The sequence below is a fragment of the Notolabrus celidotus genome, chromosome 13 (assembly GCF_009762535.1).
Source record: "Notolabrus celidotus isolate fNotCel1 chromosome 13, fNotCel1.pri, whole genome shotgun sequence".
In the NCBI taxonomy this organism is placed as follows: Eukaryota; Metazoa; Chordata; class Actinopteri; order Labriformes; family Labridae; genus Notolabrus; species Notolabrus celidotus.
Window position 1 is genome coordinate 23,957,063 of NC_048284.1, and position 20,988 is coordinate 23,978,050.

The window sequence follows — 20,988 nt, forward strand, 5'->3', positions numbered from 1 at the left end:
TCATATTGACGTCTATAGTCACAGGAAGAGATGCAGAGTGGTGTGGCCACATGCTCTGCAGAGCTTTGATTCCATTTAGTTTGCCCTTGAGTGGATTATTGTTTCACATGGGACATTAAACATGAGTGGTGATGTGTTATTTAACTCTCACTTGTGAACTATTCTCTGCTATTTGATCCTGTTGAGGTCATGGTTAGGCCAACAACAGACACACCACTCCTCCAGCACATCTCAGGCTCTGCATTATTAAGGGATCATATTTTATATAATTGTCCCAACTATACTCTCCCTGGAACCTCTAACATCATGCTAGTCACAGCGGATATTCTGCTCAGCTATCGAACACACACACAGACACACATACACACACACAAATAGCAGCAATGTAGACTAAGAACATCAAGAGCTCTCCAGCTCCAGTACAACATTCTTTCAGCAGCATCCTTTACATCCTGTCAGTGTTTGAACTGTGCCTTCACTTTCACTCTCTCAGTTTTCTGTCTGATAGCTCATATGTACTCTGCCATGTATGCATGTCCACCTCTGAAACTATGCATACCTGGAAACACATGTAAAAATCATGAAACAAAACGATATGTGTTTATGAAAGCTTTGTACAGGGAGGTCATTTTGTTACAGATGCAGCAACACAATTGCTAATGTGCCATTTTCATTGAATAGTAGAAACCATACACAGTTCTGTCTCTTTTTAGTTTAAGTTTTTTCTTCTGTGGTTTTCTTATTTTCTCCACACTCTCATGTTGGCCCAGGTGTGTTTTATATGTGTCCCTCCTTTTTTTCCTCTCACAGCATCTCTAATTATCCTCTCTTTGGCCCGATTATTTGATCAGGTCGTCAGCTGAAACAAAGAGAGAAGAGATGCTGGAGTTGAACATGAACAACATCAGCGCCGACGTGTTGGAGCTGCTGCTGGAGTTTGTCTACACAGGATCACTGGTCATCGACTCGGCCAATGCCAAGATGCTGCTGGAGGCCGCTAACAAGTTCCAGTTCAACACCTTCTGTAAAGTCTGCGTCTCATTCCTGGGTAGGAGCAGCTCAGAACACAGGAAGGGTTTGTGAGAGTGTGTGAAGAGTGTATGTGACGTATTCAGACTGCAAGGAAGTTGTTCCGGAAGAACAATAATTGTCATACATGACAGAAGCCATCAGCAGTAATTGACAAAAAACAATTGAGCAGGGAGCGGGAGAGCAAAAACACTGTCTTCACTAACAAGTTATAATGAAGAAAGATACAGAGCACAACAGTAGTTGCCACAAAAAATATCATGGACACTTCCTTCAACGAGGCAGAACATCTATGCTGGGACCAGAAGCACACACACAACCCTTCATCAACAAAAAGCATGCACAAAACAGTATAGACACATCCACAGTTGTTAGTAAATTCATTGAGCTGTTGCCAAGAATACAGTGTACACTTGTGCTGGAGCGGGAGCATAAACATTGCCTTCACCACAAATGTTATTAGCAACACATCCATTATTAGTTGGCCTAAGCAAACACACTATCTCCAGAAAATTAAGGACACACCTATAGTGGAAGGGAGCACACACATTGCTTACACCTGCAAAGGTTATCATGAAAACAAACGGCTAAAATCACATTCACAACATAGTGGGGTGGGTTTGAGAAAATCTGATGTTGCCAAACAAAGAGAAGACAAATGGAGCATATTGAGACTGTTAGCGGGAGCACACATGCTTCCCTCACCAAACAAGGGTAATCACCAACAACAACAGCTGCAGCCTCGCTAGCCGTACTCGTTAGCACTAACAAAAACGCTGCTAACTCCAACAAATCAAAATAGAATGATTAATGGTGTTACTTTGGACTGCTCAGGTGCAACCAAGCTGCTATCACTACTACTTGAACAATAAAAAAAAACACGCTAAGTGCAATAAAGAATACTAACACGATATAGTAGGCACAGCCAAGGTGATAACAATATTATGTAGGATTAGCTCCAGCTGAAAGTTTTAATTCTGAGAAGTTTGGCACTCACCAACGTATGGATAGCAACCCAAAGAAAAGCCAAAAGACGATGCACCACAATGGTCATAGTGCTACCAATCACTGTGCTGCTACAATACAAACACCTGCAAGTGAGAACATGTAAAGGAACAGATCTTAGGATGACACCGTATGATATAGGGTGATCCAGGTTATCTGGGGTCACATGTGACTTTGTTGGTATAGCTTTGTTGGTATAGACCTGCATATGGATGATTTGATTCAGTACTTTAAGCAGTGCTACTGTCGGTCAGGAAGGAATAAATAGAAACTGTCTCTGTGTCCCTGAGATCAATCTTATCTCTGTTATTATCAGAAAGTGAACTGCCAAAGTATTCTAAGTTTTATCAAATACAAATATTTTATCACAATTAAATTGTTTCTCAAACATTCTCAGATTCTAGAACATTTTTTTAGGTTCATGTTTCTGGAAGAAAGCAGACTACAAACCTGGCTAAGTAGCATTGAACAAACCGATGAATAGAGTATGCAACACAATGTTCCCAGTGTGCAAGCTTGTACAGTGAAATAACTCTGCTCAGATATAACAGAGGAACATTTCCAGACAGATTGTTGTGTCGCTCTGAGTCCTCACTTTGATTCAGCATGAGGTCACTTTTATTTCCTCTTTGCTTTAGTTTGGTTGTGATTGAACAGATGTGAGGTGACCTTTGTTGGCTGATATTTGTTTAGGAAAAACTCTCAGACTCTGTGTTCACAGAGAAAAAGAACTGGCTCTGCTTCTGTTTGATGGCTGGTGTTTAATCAGACCTCTTTCAGTGGCTGCTGACCCGGTTGATCTGTGTGTTTGCCTGCAGGTGTGTGTGGACACTACACAACACACAGCACCCTAACAACTGCACTCTAGCTTCAGATCACAGATGGTAGAGCAAGCCTGTCTCACTTGCCTGACTAACAGAGCAGTTTTGTGTGTGTGTGTGTGTGTGTGTGTGTGTGTGTGTGTGTGTGTGTGTGTGTGTGTGTGTGTGTGTGTGTGTGTGTGTGTGTGTGTGTGTGTGTGTGTGTGTGTGTGTGTGTGTGTGTGTGCGTGCGTGCAGGGTGTTTGTACATTTGTTAGCCTAGTAGACTTAGAGGTCGGACATGACTTAAGCCAAGCTAATGCCAAATCCCACTCCCTGACATCCAGCAACTCCAGGTTGAGGGCAATCGATTCTCCTCCTGTTGTTTGTCCTCAGAGCTGTTTTGAGTTATTCTACTTGTTGTCCTTTATTCTCAGGCAGATTCACACCCTGTTAGACTGCGAGTGTGTGCTGTTTGCAGCGGATTTTTCTCTGTCTTAGTTTTAATATATCAGCGATCTTTTGATAAAGGTCTTAATGGTGTTTTTTTCTCTGTCCTAATCAATCTTCCTGTGTTTCTTTCTCTCTCTTGTTTTGTCTCTTTGTCCTTTCTCTGTCTGTCTTTGGTTTATTGACTGCAGAGAAACAGCTGACTGCAGCTAACTGTCTGGGAGTGCTGGCGATGGCTGAAGCCATGAGTTGCATAGAGCTCCATAACATGGCCAAAGCCTTTGCACTGCAGAACTTCCCTGAGGTGGGTACAGATTTATTATCTGTTTGAACAATCTATTCATTCATTCTTGTAGAAACTCTTTAGATCAGAGAGAATACGGGACAATAAAAATGTTAACAACAAGCTTTTTAATATTTAACATAAAGGAATAAAGTGATACCCATAATGATCAATACATTATAAAAATATTGTTGAGTTGAGTTTAACCAGTTCTGAGACTCAACACTTAACATTGCAGATAATTATTATTTTTTTTACTCTCTAATAAATAAGATTAAAGTCCTTGATTCACATAGAGTCATTTAATATTTTGTATGTTTAAACTAGTACATAATACATGGATTTGTTGGTGTAAAACTTTTATTTGCCATAATGGGATTTTGACTATTTTGTTTCTCATCAGGTGGCGGGACAGGAAGAGATTCTGAGTGTGTCCAAGGAGGATCTGGTGTCCTACCTTTCCAACGACAGTCTCAACACCAAGGCTGAGGAGCTGGTCTACGAGACAGTCATCAAATGGATCAAACAAGACCCAGACTCCAGAGTACAGGTAAGGACAGAGAGAGCTGCTGGCTGTGTTTGTGAAGTATGTGTCTGCTCTGTTCAGATGCTGCACTGTTCTTTAGTGTGTTTAGTGTGATTGTTCTGTTGACTCTGAGAGCTATGTACACACAGCAGAACAATCAGACGTGACTCCTCGTTCTCTCTGGGTGTTGTTCAACAACTTTGTGCTTCAGATGCCGCCAAACACAGTGGTTGATTGTAATCCCAGGAGTGCTTTGTCCTCAGAGTGTGCTCTTTTCTTAGTTACACTTCATTTGTTTGTGACATACTCTAATATGAGGAAAGAACAGTAACAACAGAGACATCAAGAGTCCCTCTTCCTGTTTTTCTAAAAGCTGCTTGATGTGTTTATGCAGGTTGTTAATCAAATATGATGTTTCTTCCTATAGAAAAGTAATGTAGTGAGACAGAGCATGTCAGATTTGAACCAAGTAAAATTGATAAGCTTCAGAGGTGAGAGAATCAGTTCACATCCTATGATAAGTAAATGGACGCCCCAGTAGCAGATATCAATCCTACAGGTAAAATACAAACCCTCAGATCATGGTATTTATATTGATTCGGATACTGAAACATGAATTTAAATCTGATGGTTTTAAAGTATTTCATAGCAGAATCAAAATGGAGGTGAGATTATTATCAGCTGAACTACAGCAGTCGAGGGGAGGAGTCGTTCATTCAGAGTAACAACTTCTTATCAGACAGGAAGAGAGGGAGAACTGCCTCATAGCTGGATCACATTCAATGCAGACCTCCATAATCAATGCTACTTTACTGGCTCACACTTTTATGAGGTGTTTTTCACCTTTTAAATTAAACATTCAGTGGTTGTACTAAGTTACATTACACTTTGAGATTGTGGTGAAATCTATTAACTGTTTTTCAGCGAGAAGAATTAAGTTTAAAAAAGTATGAAAGATGTTTTATGACATTTATGAAAAGAAGATTTTGTAAGATACCTTAAAGTTAAATTGACACTGTGGTTCAGCCCATTCACAACAAGGCTAATGTGGAGTTATTAACAGAGCATGGTGTCCCTGTCGTCTGCATCAGAAACCTTCAACCAGCCCAATTTTATAGACTCCTACACTCTCACATTCTAGTGGAGAGGTGCAGAGATGACTCACCCAGATTAAAAATGGTACACTTTCCTCAGTTGTCTTAACAGTCCAGTGCACTGGTTCCAAAGATGAGACATCCAGGTCATCCCATTTCTGAAGACAGGAAAAGAAGACAGACGGGAGGACAGAGAGCTGGAGTGAGAGAAAGAAACAGAGCAGGACAAAAATGGGCGAGCAGCAGTGATTGTAAAAGAGATCATGCTTCCCATCATGCTTCAAGAGGAGGTCATGTGACCTGGAGGGTTTAGTTTACACGCATGATCCAGCATCAGCTAATCATTCCCATCCTCCCTCATCTCCATCCTTCTCCATGTGTGGAGTCAGAGAGCAGCAGGAACTCACTCCTCCAGAACTTGTGACACTTTTTAATGATATGTCAGGGAAAAATCTCACAGCAGTGCTGGAAAAGTCAGACATGGAGGAGGAAAAACTTTGAGCTTTAAGTTAAGTTATTATGGAGAATTGAATATTGAAGGTGCCGGGTATACAATAAACTTTTTTTTTCTCTACTATCCTGTCACTAAAATCCAGTGGCACCAGGAAATGCTCCAGATATCACTTACACCCTGCTTTAATCATTCCTAATAAACATGGAGCATTTTTCCTATATCATGGGAAAAACAGGTAATCTGAGAAATACACTCATGCAATAAGTCCATATAGTTATATTATGATGTGATTTGTTTGCCTCCAGCACTCATTAAGTTAAAATAGAAATATTTTCTGGAACAGATGATGTTATCATTTTGTAAGCAGAGTAGAGAATGATCAGGACAGAAACGCTTTGAGGATATAAACTGAGTTTTACGATTCATTCATACTTTCAACACTACAAATGACCCTTTCACCACAAGCATCACTTCTAATTAAGTCATTCTCTTTTTAAGCTTCATGTTCAAAACAGGAATTATATTAATCACCATACTCTCCTTCAGAAAAGGTTAATATTTGGGTGGGGATGAGGGGCTTTATGTTCTATTCATTCTCACTAGAGTACGAGAGTATGAAAAGGTGAACTTGTAGGCCGTGGTGAAGTGTGATCTGTGATAGATACGGACTATTTAGGAGGTGTACCCAGGAAATTGAGATTAATGTAGTCAGCAATCTTTGCTTCCTCTGTATCTCTTTTCACTCTGTCTCACATTCATTCATACACAATCATAGAGAAACATAAAATGAGTGTTACTTTTCATATCCCAGTCCTGTGCTCAAATAGTCAATCCCTCATAAAAACAAGCCCTGAGCCCAGCTGCATCTCTGCATTTGATAAAGTGAGCAGGATCTGATGCAGGCGGCTGAACTCTGGACCACCATCCTCATCTGTGTCCTTTGTCGTCCCAATGCGCCTGAAGTCCTGATGTGTGCAGCCACTCAACCGAAGCAGCAGCAGATCCCTAGCAAGTCAGAGATGTCTCATTCTCAATGCACCCCCTTTGAGACAAACAGGGGTTGCATGAGTTATTTGACACAAAGTTTAGTTCAAATAAAGTAGATTTATGTTTCCCAAGATTCTTATGAAATGATAAAAGTATATAGCATTATATCAGGAGGAGGAAAGATCTAAGATGCCAAGCAGTCATTTGTACAAATATATTTTGAACTAAAAGAGCAGAAGCAAGCTCTTTTCTTTTTTATTATTAAATGAAGTCAGGCTGGAAAAGGCCTCTAAGGAGAACACATTGCACCTGTCAGTCATTGCTCAGGGCAGCAGTGAGCCTCTGTCTTCCACTACATTTCTCTCCACCACCCCATCTGTCTTTCTGGCTGATCTGCAGGCACAGTTATGACAATATATGAACATAGAGACACACACAGAAAAAAATCTCTTTAACCCAAATCAAGTGTTGTTTTGGAGCGTATATTCTACTCATCATTATGTGTAAAAAAGTAGCTTATATGTACATTTTCACATATCACCCTGCTCACACTCTGAGCTGTCATTTCAGTTGAGTGGCTCTGTAAGTGCTTTAAGGTTTGATAAGGGCATGCCCTCTATTGAACCGACACTTGTGAGTCGGTGAGTGTGTGCTTTTTTATTTTAACTACCTTTTGAGCATCTGGAAACAAGTTTATTTTATTTCTAAACATTGTCATGTCCCTGTATGCTCTGAGCAAAGGAAACAGAAGCAGCCAGGTATCTGACATTTATTCAACAGCACAGTCAACACACACACAGACACACACATATATACTGTGAGAAGCATTAGTCTCTCAGCTAGCTACCTGATAGTACTGAAAAATAAATGCTCAGTGGACATAAATCTTCTGAGTCAGCTGATGGTGGCTTCACGGCTTCATCTCTGCTGCTTCTGACAGATCTGAGAGGCTCCCTGTTACACACATTATCCCTGCCTTTCACCAGGCTCAACCCATTCACAACCCCTGTACACCTGAGTGTGTGTGTGTGTGTGTGTGTGTGTGTGTGTGTGTGTGTGTGTGTGTGTGTGTGTGTGTGTGTGTGTGTGTGTGTGTGTGTGTGTGTGTGTGTGTGTGTGTGTGTGTGTGTGTGTGTGTGTGTGTGTGTGTGTGTGTGTGTGTGTGCGTGCGTGCGTGCGCGCAGTGTCTGTGAGTCAGAAAAGGCCAGGGTTCTTCTTAGCCTGGCTGTGCGGCTGTGCTGTGCTTGTTTGTGCAACTCAGAGACTGTTTTAGAGCTCAAATCACCAAGTGCTTCTTGGGTTACGTATAATTACAAATGCATAAGCTTACATAATCTTATGAATGCACAGAGTACTTCGTGACTTTACATCTTTATGAGTGTCTATTTCTGTGTAAAGTTTAGAAATATTTCATTCATGAGGAGGCAAGAGGATTGAAATGACAGGTCACACCATTAGTCTGCAGGAACACATTTCCTGTGGCTCCCTGTGCACGAGAGATGAGCTTCAGAGGTTGCTGAAGATTAGTTGGATACATGCCGCCTGCTCTCACTGCTGAATGCAGATGTGTACTAATGGCCTCAGTGTCAGGCTGGGATCATTTACACTGATGTCACACACAGGCTCACATTTTTTCCATGGTAGTAAGCTACCCGGTGCACATGACATGGCATTCAGTGCATGTAATTGTCCTTCACCATGCTTCATGATGGCTTATATCTTTCATCAGTATTTTACTCAAGGGTGTGACAGTAATAACAATCCATTAGCCTTCCTGCTGTGGTTTTATAAAAGTCACTCAGAGTTCAGCCTCAGTGACATGAATTGGCTTCAATCTCTTCAGTGACAATTAGGGTCAAATCATCATCAATTCTGGATTCAGTAACCAGATGAACAACAACTATTACCACAAACATCACATGATTATTAACCAGTACAACCACCATACAGGCCATTCTTCTGATACTCATTTATCTGACTCTTTTACACTCACAACTCCCTGAACAGTGTGTGTGTCTGTGGATGTGTTTCAGTGAATACTTATGCCGTAGCAGTCCTTACCTCTTTTCTGAGACCAGATGTTGTCTCTTTGATTTAGGTTTACTGTCATGTTTTAAGATGTTTTGCAAGTGACAAGATGCTCCATCAGATGCGGGATTACATAGAGCGCATATTATACAGATGGAACAGGAGAATGCTTGATTTATTTTTCTTCTTTCCATATGATGACAAATCAAACTTGTTTTGTAAATGGGTGCGTGTGTGTGGGTGTGCGTTTGAACTGGTGTGTGCTTTCAGAGTGAAACATTGCTAATGAGAACATTTGTGGACAAAGCTCAAGTCCAGTCCGTAATTACTTGAACTCTTCAGTTTAGTCTTTAACCTGTTTGATCCAGACTGCAGAGGATGCCAGAATTTTTGCATGAATTTGAAAAACACGCCAGGCGAAAATAGCAAAACAAAAATGAAATTCAAGTTCACCTGCTGTTACATATAGTAGCAAGACTTCCTCATCCCCTTCCAGATTTTAATCACATTTACTCCCTCTGTGTCACTAAGGGCACTTAGTGAAACACACTGAAACTGACCCACATACAGCTTTAATTTAGCTCACAGGGTTAGAACGGTCAGCTGTGGACCTTTTCAGATGACCCGCTGACGATAAGTTATGATATTATGAACCACAATAGACTTTAAGTAAATCAACAGAGCAGTAGCAGCAGTTGTAGCAGTAAGCCTGAAGCTTAAATCTCATATTTTTGAGTGTGACATGACTCAGTAAGGAGTGGGGCAAATCTCCCACTTTAGATGCATTTTAATTGGAATAAGTTTCTCCTGAGTAAGCAACTTTTCCCTGAAGAAAAGCTCAGTATGTTAAGTCGACGACTTTGACTTTACCTCCTTGCTGAAAGCAATCCCCAATGTTTCTGTGTGTATTGCGCTGTTTGTTTATTAAACTGTGTGTGTGTGTGTGTGTGTGTGTGTTGTGGGGAGGGTTCCAGAAAGTCCCATCTGCAGGACTCAGTTTAGCACCAAGCTCTCATATAGACCAAATGTCATCAGCTGTGGTGGAATCATTGCATCCTCTCCCCCTTCTTTTCTCCACTTCATTTCCCTTTAGTTTTTTTCCCCTTTTAGCCTCCTTTACTCCTTCTAGGTCCTCACTTGTCTTTTCACTTCTCTGTAAATCCTCTCTTCTCCTCTCCTCCTCTGCTCTCATATCCCCTCCTCTCTGGTCTCAGGACATCAGTCTCAAACAGATGGGTCACATGCTGGTGTAAAAAGGCCTCAGGTGGGAGAAAGAGATGCTTCAGCAGTGTCAGCTTATCGTGTGTTATTCCTCGTATAATGTTTCTCCGAGTCTGTTTTGTTGCTTCCCCTCTGAGCTGAAGGGTCAGCGGGGTCAGTCCTCCACCTCAGTGCTCTGTCGCTCTGGCCAGGCTTGTTTACAGCCTTTAATGTCAGCATAAATGAGATTCCCATGGGAACCAAGAATGGTACATACAAACTGTACTCGAACACAGAACGCAAACCCTTGAGCAGAGTTGCCGTGGAAACAGAGGGTCCTGCAAATTATATATATATAAATATGCAAATTATGAATGTGAATGATGAATAACACAGGTGTGAAGAAGTGTGAATGATGAATAACAGGTGTGAAGAAATGTAAATGATGAATAACAGGTGTGAAGAAGTGTAAATGATGAATAACACAGGTGTGATGAATGTGCTTTTGTCTTTATGTTGATTATCTTTCTTTGTGATGTAAACTTAACCATCTCTGAACATCTGTGAGATCCAAATTGCTTTTTCAATTAGAGCTTTTGCACAATGACTGGATCCTTTTTTTAAATTCCTGCCTTTACGTTGACTTTTGATCCAGCGTTTATAAATAATCTTTTCTTGAATGTGCCTGACAGTGACAGTGACTGATCTAATGGTCTCATGGTTTTTTAAACATGATAGCTGCTTTCCTCTGTTTTTATTATATAGTTTGACAAACAAGTTACAGCAAACGAAGAGAATAAGTTTGAGATTGTATGCGAGTTTGGGTGTAAATCCATCTGCTCTTTGTGAACATATGTGTGTGTGATCCTCTTGTGATGTTCATCTTTTGTTTCTAGTTGTTCATATGAAACTTGTTTGATTACACTGACAGGTCTGCTGCCTGACACTGTCTTATTAGTGTCAGCTTTTGTTGTTTTTATCTTTGCCTCTGTTAGATTGTTTGAGCATCACTTATGTACTGTGGCCTTCAACTTCTAATTAATCTTTCTCTCTTTTTCTTTTATGTCTATCTTGTCAGAGTTTGTCAGAGCTGCTAGCGGTGGTGCGTCTTCCCTTCATCCACCCGTCCTACCTCCTCAACGTGGTGGATAACGAGGAGCTGATCAAATCATCAGAGGCGTGTCGGGATCTGGTCAACGAGGCCAAACGCTATCACATGCTGCCTCACGCCCGACAGGAGATGCAGACGCCCAGGACTCGGCCGAGGCTATCTGCTGGTACGCACACACTCACACACACACGTTATTCATTATAAACTGCAACAAACTGACAGAGAGGTCAGGTCTGCACCAGGAGACCTTGACTTACCACTGAATCATATTGATTTTAGCCCACAACTGGAAAGCAGTGATTTAGAGCTCCATAATATTTTCTACACAAGTACTAAAATACTTAAAAGTATCAGCCTGTCACAGGTCATATGTCCAACAGCCACGCTGTTTTATCTTCTCACTATCAAATAAATGACTGTTGGAGATGAAAAGTTGAAACAGTCCAACCATAACAGCTTCCTGGAGTTTGCAGGATACTGAACTCAGACTCTATCACGATCTGGTCTGTCCTTGCTGTCTAATGCACGAGCCAACAATTTAATATCCAGCTGATGCAGATGTCTGAGCCAATAAAAACCATGTTTGTTCATGTCGTGAAAACCAAAGAATCAGCCATGGCAGTTGGACGGCGTCTGCAAATTGCCTCAGGCTGTTAGATTTTCCCCTCAGATCGCCCAGGACTCCACTCTCTCCCTGTAAAGAGCTGACTAATTATAGTGTCTGCATGGTATTATGAGCCTCACAACACCTTTACCATTCTGAAAAAGTCATTTTATGCTTGGACAAATATAATTGTTAACAAGTGGTCTCACCATTTACCAGTAAACAAACCTATTAATATTTTTGCATCATAAATATTCTGTAATGTAGGTGCTTGAGGATTTACGGGGAGTCATTTTTCTTTTGAGAAAATAGTTTTGTGGCATTACACACACTCGGCATCATCCCATTACTCATCCCTGTCCAGTAGTTTCCCTTTGTGTTCAGTACTTTCTTTAAGCACATTCTGTCAGGGTTCATTTTCAGTGTTTGGTTTGTGCATATCTTCCACATCCTACAGCCTCATTATGCAGGCTGAAGTGTGTATTGATTCACAGCAGCTTGTGGCTCTGTACAACAGAATCAGATAAATGCATAAACGCTGCTGGGATGAATATGTTCACAGTGCATTAAACTCTGATGTTTCAGTTTTAAACTCCTCTAAAGCCTACGTTATTTTTGTGACTGAATATCTAGGCCATGCCTTTAATAATTGTGTTTATATTTGTTTTCAGCAAGAGAAGTGTAATAAGGTGTTGGGATAATGCTTTGTTAGATTAGCTGGATATGTAAAAATGCATCTTGACTTTTTGTTCAGTTCTATACATATAGGTTTGAGTTTTGAAGCCTGAGCGTGGGTGTTTCATTGTGGTAGTTTGTGTCCATGGCATGTGTATGCTGATCAGCCTTCTGCTGCACTACAAGGTGAGCTCTGCATAACAAGGTCACAGGTCACTCGGATTGAAGCGAAGACATTGGGACTTGTACGTGTTTATGAAGGACAACAAGAAAGATAAAAAGAAAACTGAAAGGAGATTTTGAGCTTGTTGGGGATTGTGTTTGACACACAGAGGAGAAAGAGAGGAGAGGTCAAGATGTGGTCAAAGAGGGGGAGGGAGAGCAGGAGCCAGAGGGATCAGAATTATAACTTTAAGGGTAGACATTTGATGTTTCTTTTTGTGTAACTGTGTGTGTTTTTTGAATATTCAAAAGAAAATGAGGCACCACCTGAGCTTAGTAGATAAGTCTGTCATTGAAAAAGAAAGAAAACTGCCTTCTGTGAAGCATTTCAGCTGAGTGCAGTTAGTCTGGGAAGATTTGAGCTACCGTGGACATTTAGCAAACTGTGGTTTATTTACACATCTGGAAAACAGAATAATTTGCTGCTTCTCTCTTCACCTCTACTTTGTCCCCTGAAGCAATCATTTGTCACTTGTAGTATAAAAGAGACTGATGGCATTATCTACTCATAGTTAATTTATCCATTGCTAATACAAAAATATTTAAATACAGCGGCTTTGATTGTTTTATGATTATGATGGTTAGAAACATGCAGAAATGTCAGGCTTGCAGCATTTCACATATGGACCATCTTCTTTTCAGTTATAGCATTTTGTCTTTTCATATATGAAGTCAAGAATGAACCACTGTGAATTTGAATAGAATATGAAGGATACACTCTGAAATGTGTCTATTAAATTGAAAAGTGCAAACTAGTCTGACTTAAACAAAACTGCAGACATCTTTGTGAGCTCTAAATAGTTATTTCCATTAAGACTGAATAAAACCAGCCAGATGGTTTCCACACATACTTTGTCTTCTTTTTTCATGCTTTCCTTCTGAAACAGTTCTGCTGTGCTGCATTAGTTTAATGTATTTCCTTACTTTAAAGCCCAGATTTTATTTGGTGTTAACTTTTATATAAGTGGCTCTTACACATTCCTACATTTCATCACATTGTTTCACACAAAGTTCTCCAGTGCAGAGTTAGTGCAACTGGTTAAAACATCTCCACAGCAATGCTGGGCAACTATTAGACCAAACTCTTTTTCCACAGATTTACAACAAGGAAAGAGTCATAAAATTCTGAAATAAACGCCATTAAGTTTATTTCTCAGACGCCATGCTCACTGGAAATGAGACGTCTCTTCTTACTTGCACCTATTTTACATTCTGGAGCCTTTTATTGAGTCGACACTGCCCATTAGTTTTATTAGATTCTAATTGCAGAGCCAAAATAAATTCAGCATACAAACTGGCTGTGTGTTTTTATCAAATATAAAAACATAGTTCTGAATCTAGAAAGAGTATTTTCTGTTTTTGTGTGAATTTGTGCGACCAGAAAAATGTTGTGGCCTCATTTTTAATTTAGTTTGTTCTACTTTTAGGCATACTCTTATTTTCCTTGTGCACCAGTTAACTTTTCAGGTGGGCAAGGGTCATATAGCTGATGTATGTATGTTAACAGCCTACTGGCTTCCTCATTCAGACAGAGAAGTGTCTTTGGTTTCTCTCTATCTATACCTGCTGCAAGGCTGGAAGTCGCTTCCACTTCATCAATATTCAGTATTTTGGCCTGTTCATGCATGTAGGTCTACTCTACATCATGATATAAATCATTTACAATACCAACATCATGCATTGTTTGTGACACCATTTCAATCAGGAGAGACACAGTTTGTAGATTAAAGGTTATTTATTAAAATTTAATGAATAATGAAACTTGACAGAAATCTTTGGCGTAAGGACTCTATGGGGATAATTTTGGGAGCGTAGGATGTGTGAATTTGGCAGCAGAAGAAATCACCCTAGAGTCCAGACACTGGTGGTGGTGGTTGATGAATTCTAGGAATTGAAGGCTTTGCAGAGACCAGGTAGAGATGGGGAGGTGCAGGGGTGCGCACTATCAATGCAAGAAGGAACTAGCTGAAGAGAGAGAGAGAGACATTTAAAAAGACAGCAGAAAGTTGATAGGCTGACGATAAGGGCGTGCCACTAAGCTATTGGATGACAGCCGCCGCTGATTAGCCAATAACAGCTCTGGAGCATGCAGCTGGAAGCGGGTGAGCTATTGAACGAGGGAGAGGAGAGTTAAACAACTGCTGTGATTGCTTTTATAGTCTTCCTGTCTGAACTTTCGTTAGGGCTACATGTAGTTCATATTGACTGAGGAATGTATTTCCAATTGAACTACTCCCTGTATTGAAACATTCAAAACTATTTCTAAATGATATATTTTATAATCTCCAGTGACACAGTCCCAGCTATTCTGCTAAATTCTGCAGAAATTCCACAGGGTCTAATTATTTGGTAGAAAAAAAGTTTTGCCAAAAACTTTCATGGCAACATCTGTGGATCATCCTAAGTATCTGGGACACTGTTTCTAGAAAGACAGAGCTGTAGAGTTTTTGATGCGGCTTTCCAAAAGTGAGAACATAATATATTCTCTGGCTTTGTGGAATCAGAAATCTTAGACAATGATATCCTGAAATCTTGACAAATATTGATATCACACAATCTAAGCCAGCAGCTAGAATAATCTTACCTTTTGAATTTGACACCTGAGGCCACAAAATAGCTCCACTTTCAGCCATTAAATGGGTGCAGGTTTTTGCCCAACACACATGCCCAACAGACAAACAACAACAACGCATACAGTGGGGCAAAAAAGTATTTAGTCAGCCACTGATTTTGCAAGTTCTTCTACTTAGAAAGATGAGAGAGGTCTGTAATTTTCATCAGAGGTACACTTCAACTATGAGAGAAAAAATGAGAAAAAAAATCCAGGAAATCACATTGTAGGATTTTTAAAGAATGTATTTGTAAATTATGGTGGAAAATAAGTATTTGGTCACCCACAAACAAGCAAGATTTCTGGCTCTCACAGACCTGTAACTTCTTCTTTAAGAAGCTCTTCTGTCCTCCACTCGTTACCTGTATTAATGGCACCTGTTTGAACTCCTTATCCATATAAAAGACACCTGTCCACAGCCTCAGTCAGACTCCAAACTCAACCATGGCCAAGACCAAAGAGCTGTCGAAGGACACCAGGAAGAAAATGTGGACCTGCACCAGGCTGGGAAGAGTGAATCTACAATAGGCAAGCAGGTTGATGTGAATAAATCAACTGTGGGAGCAATTGTAAGAAAATGGAAGACATACAAGACCATTGATAATCTCCCTCGATCTGGGGCCCCACGCAAGATCTCATCCCATGGGGTCAAAATGATCATGAGAACGGTGAGCAAAAATCCCACAACTACACGGAGGGACCTGATGGATGACCTGCAGAGAGCTGGGACCAAAGTAACAAAGACTACCATCAGTAACACACTGCGCCGAGAGGGACTCAAATCCTGCAGCGCCAGGCGTGTCCCCCTGCTTAAGCCAGTACATGTACAGGCCCGTCTGAAGTTTGCCAGAGAGCATATAGATGATCCAGAAGAGGGTTGGGAGAATATCATGTGGTCAGATGAAACCAAAATAGAACTTTTTGGTAAAAACTTAACTCGTCGTGTTTGGAGGAAGAAGAATGCTGAGTTGCATCCCAAGAACACCATACCTACTGTGAAGCATGGGGGTGGAAACCGCATGCTTTGGGGCTGTTTTTCTGCAAAGGGGACAGGAAGACTGATCTGTGTTAAGGGAAGAATGAACAGGGCCATGTATCGTGAGATTTTAAGCCAAAACCTCCTTCCATCAGTGAGAGCATTGAAGATGGAACGTGGCTGGGTCTTCCAGCATGACAATGATCCCAAACACACCGCTCAGACAAGGAAGGAGTTGCTCCGTAAAAAGCATTTCAAGGTCCTGGAGTGGCCTAGCCAGTCTCCAGACCTCAACCCCATAGAAAATTTGTGGAGGGAGTTGAAAGTCCGTGTTGCCCAGCGACAGCCCCAAAACATCACTGCTCTAGAGGAGATCTGCATGGAGGAATGGGCCAAAATACCAGCTACAGTGTGTGCAAACCTGGTGAAGACTTACAGGAAACGTTTGACCTCTGTCATTGCCAACAAAGGTTATGTTACAAAGTATTGAGTTGAACTTTTGTTATTGACCAGATACTTATTTTCCACCATAATTTACAAATAAATTCTTTAAAAATCCTACAATGTCATTTCCTGGATTTTTTTTCTCATTTTGTCTCTCATAGTTGAAGTGTACCTCTGATGAAAATTACAGACCTCTCTCATCTTTCTAAGTGGGAGAACTTGCAAAATCAGTGGCTGACTAAATACTTTTTTGCCCCACTGTAACAGGCACATTTTCCACCCCCCTGGAGTCCTATACTTGGGAGCATTTTGCCCCCTGATCCCCTCAGCCACTGAAAACAAACACCCTGGGAGAGAAATCAAAGGGCAAAAAAAGAAAGATTAGAGAGTAGAGGCTCAGATAAGAGGAAATGGTTATGGATCAGCAGTGAGATATGAATGACTCTGAACCCCGTGATACAGACTGCTGTAGTCACAGTGTCACTCTGACACACAGTGAGAAAAAGTTTCAGCACTTCTGTCCACAGTTACAGATCCTATGGTTATTGGTGTTTGGTGATAAAGTGATAAAAAAGGAGATGCATAGCCAATAAATGTAGACTCTTCCTCACTGAGTCAAATTGAAAGCAAAAATGTGCTAAAGGAGATACAACTAAATATTCAGATGCTAAAAATATTTTTTACTTCTGCCTCATGCAGATAGTTGATGTGTGGAACATTATGAAACATGTCTTTAAAGGAAAGAGCAATGTTTATTCAACTGCATTGAACAAAATCCAAAATGTGTTCAAAAGCAACAGAACAGTTACTAAATTATATAATCCGAAAGTTAAATTATATAATTATATCTTGATTTTGGATTTATTTTATTCTGCTGTTTGTGATGAAAAATTAATTTTGTAACTGGTGTTTGTTGAAGTGTAAAACATTAAACTAAAAGGACATCTAATGCTTGTAGGACGTGTTAAAATGCTGTGGAGAAAGACTCTTAAACTCTTATATTCAACCATGCAGAGTAACAACCAGGTGTCAGTGTGTCTCTGCCACTTCACCCAACTCCACCCAACAATGACCTTTGCTCATACCTGCCACAAAGTACAGCTGGTTACATAAAGGTCACAACAGACTGACAGAGACAGGTAAAAAGTGCACGAGGTGAAAGAGAAGGATGCTGCGAAAGAAGATGAAGAGGAGGGTAAATGGAAAATGGAAGAATCGCAAAGATATCTCGATTTAAACTTGTAGAGAGAAGGAGAGAAAGAGTTCGTAGTAGGATGACAGAGGAAAGAGATTTAGGAAAGTAGTGTCACAGCAGGGGGCAGAGAGCGAGGAGACGCACATCACAGTGAGATAAGAGAGAGTGTGTCAGTAGGGACTAGGAGACGACAGCATCTTCCAGTTTTATATTTATCTCTTCTTCATCATCCTCTCTTCTGCAATGACTTTGTGCCTGAGTGTGTTTTTGGGAGCGTGTTTGCATATGCTCCAGCATGGAGGTAAAGCATGTGTGTTTTGGTCCTGTAAGAGAAATATTTAATTTAGTAGTAGAGTCAACTCAACATCAACTTCAATTTGGGATTCAGCTCTTACACAAACCTTTCTGTCCCTGAGGAAACATCTTTTTGGGGATTTTTTGTCACAACTCGCAGTCTGTGATATTTGAAAACTCCCTCAGAGATTTAATATCCTGAGCTCTGTCCACATGTTTCCATGATAGTCTCAGTTTCAACTGATTCTGCCAAATTAAACTGCTCACCTGCGTTGTCTCAACTTAGCTTGTTTTCCTTTGAAGAGACTGTCAGTCATCTTTTTCTCTGTTTATTTTATTTCACTTTTTTTCATTTTATTGTTCTTATTAAGCCTGTATGTAGGGATTGAATGAGACATGAATACAGTATTTCAATCAAGTTGCAGTTACATTTTACCAGTGAAAGCTTTGAGAACAGTATATTCTGTTTGTAAAGCTGCAAATCTGTGAAATGAAGACGGTGCTGGCAAGAGGAAACATCCTACTAAGAATTTATATATTAGGTTATAAGTGTTTTAGGCAGGCTGCTGCTCTTAACTTGTAGTCATTGTATTTTTCCCTAAATAGAAACCGGTTAAAATCTTAACTAAAAGTCAGTGAGAGGGAGTAAATCAGTAAGTCAAGAGAGAGGAACATTTTCTGACCAAATTGAGGAGAGCAACTAAAAAGCAACTAAGAAGACAAAAGCTCTCAAGACCTAGTTATCATTTCATCCACAAACACTTGCCTCCATCCTTTCATCCTCCCATCCTCCATCCCTTTATCCTTCTGTCCCACTCTCATCAAACCTCTGACTAACTCTGCTCTCCTGTGTTGTTGTATTCTCACAGGCCAATATTGGGTGTGGTTATTTTGTGAATGTTTTCAGGGCTTCATGGGTCAGATCCTCAACTTCAAGATGTGGACTAGCAGAAAGTGCTGTGAACAACCTGCACATTTGCACAAAGTGATAATAAAGATGTTGTCACTAAGGAACCTTGAGAGCATAATGTCTCCATGCACGAGCACTGAGACAGAATTCCCCATGTATATGCAGGATAATGAATAAGTTAAGTTGTCTAATTAAACACTGGGAGCTTGACGTTGACTTGGTGAGAGATGAAATATGTAGAAAAACGAGAGGGAAATCACAGTATTTATAATGTTGCATGTTTACATTGTAAAAATGAAAGTCACAGTACTTTAATTGAATTATTGAATATATCCTTTAGAATAATTTGATCTTATAAAGATTATGTGACAAAATATTGGCAGAACATTCATTGATTTGCAAAGAGAAAAAGGAAAATCCTAAATTGGCTCAGACACCAATAGAGAAACTTTTCTGAGTTTAATGAGGCGCTCAGTATCACAAACTGGCACATTTAATGAGCTGAAAGAAAAGGAGATGAAAAAAGAGGAAAGCGTTGAAAGGCAAAGAAAACATTAAAACTTTTAAAATCCGGTAAAGTTTTAAAAAACACAAGTTACAAAGAGAAATGAAGTACAAACACACGCAATAACAGCTGAAAACGAATCATACAGAAGAGCAAGAGAAGAACAAAGTAAATATAATCAATGTGCGTGTGAAAGTTTGGTTTGAGACTTAAAGGAGAGAAGATGAAGAGCTTGTTTCTTCTTGTCTTTCAAAGAAAAGCTGCTCTATCTTTGACTGTCCTATAAAACATCAGTCACATTTAGTAGCTGTGTGGTCTGTTAGAGGTCTTGAGGGACCAGACATGATGCCATGGAGTTGTGACAATGAGCATTGGATGGGAATAGATTAATCTTAATCCCTTTTTAGTATCCCTCCAAAATTCAAACAGATTCTTAACTAAGAGAGTAAAGCATACTCAAAAATGTCATTAAAGAAAAAGAGCTGAATAACTTTAAGCTGTTATCTAAGTCTGAACTCTATGTCCATGATGTGTGAGGTGGTGCTTACTGCTCTGTGTTTGCTCAGTCTCTAAAGGAAAATGCAGTTTTTGTATTTTTCTCCTTTTTACCTTTTTTCCTTGAAAATCTCATAGTTTAACCAGCTTTGAGAGAAAAACAGAAGCTTGAGTAAAGATGTAAGGGGAGACCTTTTTTTTCTCCTTTCAACAGAACCCCAAGAAAAATACAGCCACCTATAGATGTGCAGGGGAGTCTGAGTGGAGAAGTATTGAACTAGAAAAACTAACCTGTGTTTGGTGTTCCCCGTTTGTTTCCCCTCATTCTTCCCCTCTTATGTCCCTGTTGCTTCCCATCTTCCTCCTCCTCCCTCACTCCTCCCTCTACCCGCCTTCAGAAACACACAGCTCATTTCTGTCCGGCTGCTCATCATCTTGTCTGCTCTCTGCAACCTGCTGCTGAAGACTGAGAGGACCTGAGACACACATGTGGCAGTCTGACAACCTTTTTGTGTTGTAGATCACTGGTGTCTTGATCCAGCAGTTCTCTGGGTGGTTTTGAGTGAGAGTGTTAAAGTGCAAATCAGGTGAAGATTAAGTGTTAAATAGGTCTTCATAAACACAAACAGATCCTCACTTAATGATTTTCTCTAATATCAAAACTGTATGTTTCACAGAGAGTGTGGGGACAAGTCAATGTGTGTAGGGATGAGAGAAGAAGAAAGCTTGGGGACATCCACCTTAAAGGCAGCACCATCAGTCTCCGAGTTTCACTTTGTTGTTTAACTGAAAAGTTCCTCCAACAAAGAGGAAACTTTTCTATTTTACATTTTGTTTTGCATTTCCAGACAAGCTTATTGACTCAGAGAAAACCAAGGGCGCTCTGAATTCAAAACAGCAGACTTATAACCTGTGGCTGCTCATGCAAGTGCTCATACAGCCTTTCAAGGTTCTTGTCTGAAAATTGAAAAGGTTCAGAAGATTATCTTTAAGGCTGCCATTATGCAATGAATACAAATGTTAAGCTTTCTCTTGAAAGCAAGGAAAAACTTAAATGTCAAAGCAATGTGCTTCAAAACAATAAATCTGT

The 20,988-nt window shown here is 40.2% G+C and overlaps 1 protein-coding gene across 3 annotated transcripts in view; it reads left to right on the forward strand.

Moving 5' to 3' along the window:
• The window catches only part of LOC117824699 (kelch-like protein 29), a 90,756-nt gene that overhangs the window by 49,926 nt on the left and 19,842 nt on the right, over positions 1-20,988 (forward strand). For all 3 annotated transcript variants that reach the window (XM_034700263.1, XM_034700265.1, XM_034700264.1), the window contains 4 exons: positions 852-1,048; positions 3,476-3,588; positions 3,971-4,117; positions 10,935-11,133. In XM_034700263.1, the coding sequence (XP_034556154.1) occupies positions 852-1,048; positions 3,476-3,588; positions 3,971-4,117; positions 10,935-11,133 (656 nt within the window). The remainder of the gene's footprint in view (positions 1-851; positions 1,049-3,475; positions 3,589-3,970; positions 4,118-10,934; positions 11,134-20,988) is intronic.